We start from the raw sequence: 5610 nt of genomic DNA on the forward strand, positions 1-5610 counted from the left end.
GGGAAGGGGTGGGGGAGGAAGGGGTGGAGGGGAAGGGGTGGGGGAGGAAGGGGTGGAGGGGAAGGGGTGGGGGAGGAAGGGGTGGAGGGGAAGGGGTGGAGGGGAAGGGGTGGAGGGGAAGGGGTGGAGGGGAATGGGTGGAGGGGAAGGGGTGGGGGAGGAAGGGGTGGAGGGGAAGGGGTGGGGGAGGAAGGGGTAGAGGGGAAGGGTTCGTGCCGTAGTGGGGAGAGTGGGTGGAGGTAAACAAAGGTAAGTGGTCACTCCACCTTACCTCTCCCCCTCACCCTCCACCCCCAGACCTGCCCTCTAATACCTCACTACCTTCAACCTCTCCCCTTCTTACTCCTTATTCTTACCCTCTTTCCTCTCCCCATTCAGGCGCCATCAATCCTCGGGCGCCCGTCCTCTCCTCTCCTCTCCCTCTCCCACCTCCTCCTCCTCTGGCTGGGTCTGAGTTACAACTTGTGTGAGGGAGAAGCAGAGATATGTTACCCTCGACGCTTCATAACAACAAATCTAAGGTCAAGACTCATTGACAGTTGTACTCCAGCGCTGACCTTACTAGTCGACTGTCTAGGAGGACCCCAGACCCAACTGTGTGGTGATGAATACAGGTTTCTTAAGCATTTTAACAAGCACTACAATCACCTTCTGTGGTTGATTGCTCAACAAATCAAACTCAACTTCACACACTCACTCCCCTAATGGCACAAACCACACCCAGCCACCTACAGGCACCACCCTCACCCAGCCACTTACAGGCACCACCCTCACCCAGCCACCTTCAGGCACCACCCTCACCCAGCCACCTACAGGCACCACCCTCACCCAGCCACCTACAGGCACCACCCTCACCCAGCCACCTACAGGCACCACCCTCACCCAGCCACCTACGGATACCACCCTCACCCAGCCACCTACAGGCACCACCCTCACCCAGCCACCTACAGGCACCACCCTCACCCAGCCACCTACGGATACCACCCTCACCCAGCCACCTACAGGCACCACCCTCACCCAGCCACCTACAGGCACCACCCTCACTCAGCCTCCTACAGGCACCACCCTCACCCAGCCACCTACAGGCACCACCCTCACCCAGCCTCCTACAGGCACCACCCTCACCCAGCCACCTACAGGCACCACCCTCACCCAGCCACCTACGGATACCACCCTCACCCAGCCACCTACAGGCACCACCCTCACCCAGCCACCTACAGGCACCACCCTCACCCAGCCTCCTACAGGCACCACCCTCACCCAGCCACCTACAGGCACCACCCTCACCCAGCCACCTACAGGCACCACCCTCACCCAGCCACCTACAGGCACCACCCTCACCCAGCCTCCTACAGGCACCACCCTCACCCAGCCTCCTACAGGCACCACCCTCACCCAGCCTCCTACAGGCACCACCCTCACCCAGCCACCTACAGGCACCACCCTCACCCAGCCACCTACGGATACCACCCTCACCCAGCCACCTACAGGCACCACCCTCACCCAGCCATCTACAGGCACCACCCTCACCCAGCCACCTACGAATACCACCCTCACCCAGCCACCTACAGGCACCACCCTCACCCAGCCACCTACAGGCACCACCCTCACTCAGCCACTTACAGGCACCACCCTCACCCAGCCACCTACAGGCACCACCCTCACCCAGCCTCCTACAGGCACCACCCTCACTCAGCCACCTACAGGCACCACCCTCACCCAGCCACCTACAGGCACCACCCTCACCCAGCCTCCTACAGGCACCACCCTCACCCAGCCACCTACGGCACCACCCTCACCCAGCCACCTACGGATACCACCCTCACCCAGCCACCTACAGGCACCACCCTCACCCAGCCTCCTACAGGCACCACCCTCACCCAGCCACCTACAGGCACCACCCTCACCCAGCCACCTACAGGCACCACCCTCACCCAGCCACCTACAGGCACCACCCTCACCCAGCCACCTACGGATACCACCCTCACCCAGCCACCTACAGGCACCACCCTCACCCAGCCACCTACAGGCACCACCCTCACTCAGCCACTTACAGGCACCACCCTCACCCAGCCACCTACGGATACCACCCTCACCCAGCCACCTACAGGCACCACCCTCACCCAGCCACCTACGGATACCACCCTCACCCAGCCATCTACAGGCACCACCCTCACCCAGCCACCTACAGGCACCACCCTCACCCAGCCACCTACAGGCACCACCCTCACCCAGCCACCTACAGGCACCACCCTCACCCAGCCACCTACGGATACCACCCTCACCCAGCCACCTACAGGCACCACCCTCACCCAGCCACCTACAGGCACCACCCTCACCCAGCCACCTACAGGCACCACCCTCACCCAGCCACCTACAGGCACCACCCTCACCCAGCCTCCTACAGGCACCACCCTCACCCAGCCACCTACAGGCACCACCCTCACCCAGCCACCTACAGGCACCACCCTCACCCAGCCACCTACAGGCACCACCCTCACCCAGCCTCCTACAGGCACCACCCTCACCCAGCCACCTACAGGCACCACCCTCACCCAGCCTCCTACAGGCACCACCCTCACTCAGCCACCTACAGGCACCACCCTCACCCAGCCACCTACAGGCACCACCCTCACCCAGCCTCCTACAGGCACCACCCTCACCCAGCCACCTACAGGCACCACCCTCACCCAGCCACCTACAGGCACCACCCTCACCCAGCCACCTACGGATACCACCATCACCCAGCCACCTACAGGCAACACCCTCACACAGCCACCTACAGGCACCACCCTCACTCAGCCTCCTACAGGCACCACCCTCACCCAGCCACCTACAGGCACCACCCTCACCCAGCCTCCTGCAGGCACCACCCTCACCCAGCCACCTACAGGCACCACCCTCACCCAGCCACCTACGGATACCACCCTCACCCAGCCACCTACAGGCACCACCCTCACCCAGCCACCTACAGGCACCACCCTCACCCAGCCTCCTACAGGCACCACCCTCACCCAGCCACCTACAGGCACCACCCTCACCCAGCCACCTACAGGCACCACCCTCACCCAGCCACCTACAGGCACCACCCTCACCCAGCCACCTACAGGCACCACCCTCACCCAGCCTCCTACAGGCACCACCCTCACCCAGCCTCCTACAGGCACCACCCTCACCCAGCCACCTACAGGCACCACCCTCACCCAGCCACCTACGGATACCACCCTCACCCAGCCACCTACAGGCACCACCCTCACCCAGCCACCTACAGGCACCACCCTCACCCAGCCACCTACGGATACCACCCTCACCCAGCCACCTACAGGCACCACCCTCACCCAGCCACCTACAGGCACCACCCTCACCCAGCCTCCTACAGGCACCACCCTCACCCAGCCACCTACAGGCACCACCCTCACCCAGCCACCAACAGGCACCACCCTCACCCAGCCACCAACAGGCACCACCCTCACCCAGCCACCTACGGATACCACCCTCACCCAGCCACCTACAGGCACCACCCTCACCCTGCCACCTACAGGCACCACCCTCACCCAGCCACCTACGGATACCACCCTCACCCAGCCACCTACAGGCACCACCCTCACCCAGCCTCCTACAGGCACCACCCTCACCCAGCCACCTACAGGCACCACCCTCACCCAGCCACCTACAGGCACCACCCTCACCCAGCCACCTACAGGCACCACCCTCACCCAGCCACCTACGGATACCACCCTCACCCAGCCACCTACAGGCACCACCCTCACCCAGCCACCTACAGGCACCACCCTCACTCAGCCACTTACAGGCACCACCCTCACCCAGCCACCTACGGATACCACCCTCACCCAGCCATCTACAGGCACCACCCTCACCCAGCCACCTACGGATACCACCCTCACCCAGCCACCTACAGGCACCACCCTCACCCAGCCACCTACAGGCACCACCCTCACCCAGCCACCTACAGGCACCACCCTCACCCAGCCACCTACAGGCACCACCCTCACCCAGCCACCTACGGATACCACCCTCACCCAGCCACCTACAGGCACCACCCTCACCCAGCCACCTACAGGCACCACCCTCACCCAGCCACCTACAGGCACCTCCCTCACCCAGCCACCTACAGGCACCACCCTCACCCAGCCTCCTACAGGCACCACCCTCACCCAGCCACCTACAGGCACCACCCTCACCCAGCCACCTACAGGCACCACCCTCACCCAGCCACCTACAGGCACCACCCTCACCCGTGTGGTTGTGGGGTCAGTCACCCGTGTGGTTGTGGGGTCAGTCACCCGTGTGGTTGTGGGGTCAGTCACCCGTGTGGTTGTGGGGTCAGTCACCCGTGTGGTTGTGGGGTCAGTCACCCGTGTGGTTGTGGGGTCAGTCACCCGTGTGGTTGTAGAGTCAGTCACCCGTGTGGTTGTAGAGTCTGTAACTCGTGTGGTTGTAGAGTCAGTCACCCGTGTGGTTGTAGAGTCAGTAACTCGTGTGGTTGTAGAGTCAGTAACTCGTGTGGTTGTAGAGTCAGTAACTCGTGTGGTTGTAGAGTCAGTAACTCGTGTGGTTGTAGAGTCAGTAACTCGTGTGGTTGTAGAGTCAGTAACTCGTGTGGTTGTAGAGTCAGTAACTCGTGTGGTTGTAGAGTCAGTAACTCGTGTGGTTGTAGAGTCAGTCACCCGTGTGGTTGTAGAGTCAGTCACTCGTGTGGTTGTAGAGTCAGTAACTCGTGTGGTTGTGGTGTCAGTCACCCGTGTGGTTGTAGTCAGTCACCCGTGTGGTTGTAGTCAGTAACTCGTGTGGTTGTAGAGTCAGTCACTCGTGTGGTTGTAGAGTCAGTCACTCGTGTGGTTGTAGTCAGTCACTCGTGTGGTTGTAGTCAGTAACTCGTGTGGTTGTAGAGTCAGTCACTCGTGTGGTTGTAACTAAAAACATATAATAAAGAAACACCCAAATTAAAAACAATGAACGTACAGATGAATGAAAGTTAACAAATAAAACCTTTAACCCACACCATGAGTGACGCGCCCTAACAAACTCGCCTCTCGGCGCTAAATTTAATAAATTTAGTACTGATTTCATACAAAATTACTGACACATTAGATCACTGTGTCTATGTCAATACAGGAGGCAAGGATATGACTATGTATAACTGCGGCCGTAAACACAGTAGAGTGACACAGTGAAGGGAAAGAAAGAATGGAAGGAGTGAAGAGAAGGGAAGGGAGTGTATGAAGATGCCTCAAGAGTCCTGGGGAAGTGGACTCGGCCAGGCACAGATAACCCTGAGAGCCGTCCTTCCCCCAACCCCACCCTCCTCACCTGGGGAAAGGGGCCCCAGCAAAACCTATAATATCGCAATTACCTGTGTAGATGCCATCATTGTACATACCAATACCCACAGTCACATGTAAACAGTGAAATGTTTAATGTCTGTCACATGTAACAGACAAGTGAATAAGCGAAACAATGGACTACAAATTAGTAACATACCAATAGACTATGTCTTCTCCTTCATACGAGGATACCTTAGCTTAGGGTCCCACAAGCTCTCTACCACTGGCCTCAGGTATGGCACGCGTCCTGAGCGCCATCAGTGGT

At 60.2% G+C, this 5610-nt stretch overlaps 1 protein-coding gene across 1 annotated transcript; it reads left to right on the plus strand.

The window, feature by feature from the left end:
• The first annotated feature begins 485 nt into the window (after positions 1-485).
• LOC138371583 (mucin-2-like) lies at positions 486-4803 on the plus strand. The gene is made up of 3 exons (XM_069336467.1): positions 486-521; positions 725-1733; positions 1841-4803. The coding sequence occupies exons 1-3, from the start codon at positions 486-488 to the stop codon at positions 4801-4803; spliced, it is 4008 nt and encodes a 1335-aa protein (XP_069192568.1).
• Positions 4804-5610: the final 807 nt, after the last annotated feature.

The sequence above is a fragment of the Procambarus clarkii genome, chromosome 36 (genome assembly GCF_040958095.1).
Source record: "Procambarus clarkii isolate CNS0578487 chromosome 36, FALCON_Pclarkii_2.0, whole genome shotgun sequence".
NCBI classification, from domain to species: domain Eukaryota; kingdom Metazoa; phylum Arthropoda; class Malacostraca; order Decapoda; family Cambaridae; genus Procambarus; species Procambarus clarkii.

Coding starts and splice junctions, on each gene's coding strand:
- LOC138371583 (XM_069336467.1), top strand. CDS start 486: ATGTTACCCTCGACGCTTCATAACAACAAATCTAAG. Junction 522..724: donor TTCATAACAACAAATCTAAG/GTCAAGACTCAT, acceptor AACCACACCCAG/CCACCTACAGGCACCACCCT. Junction 1,734..1,840: donor CCTCACCCAGCCACCTACAG/GCACCACCCTCA, acceptor AGCCACCTACAG/GCACCACCCTCACCCAGCCT.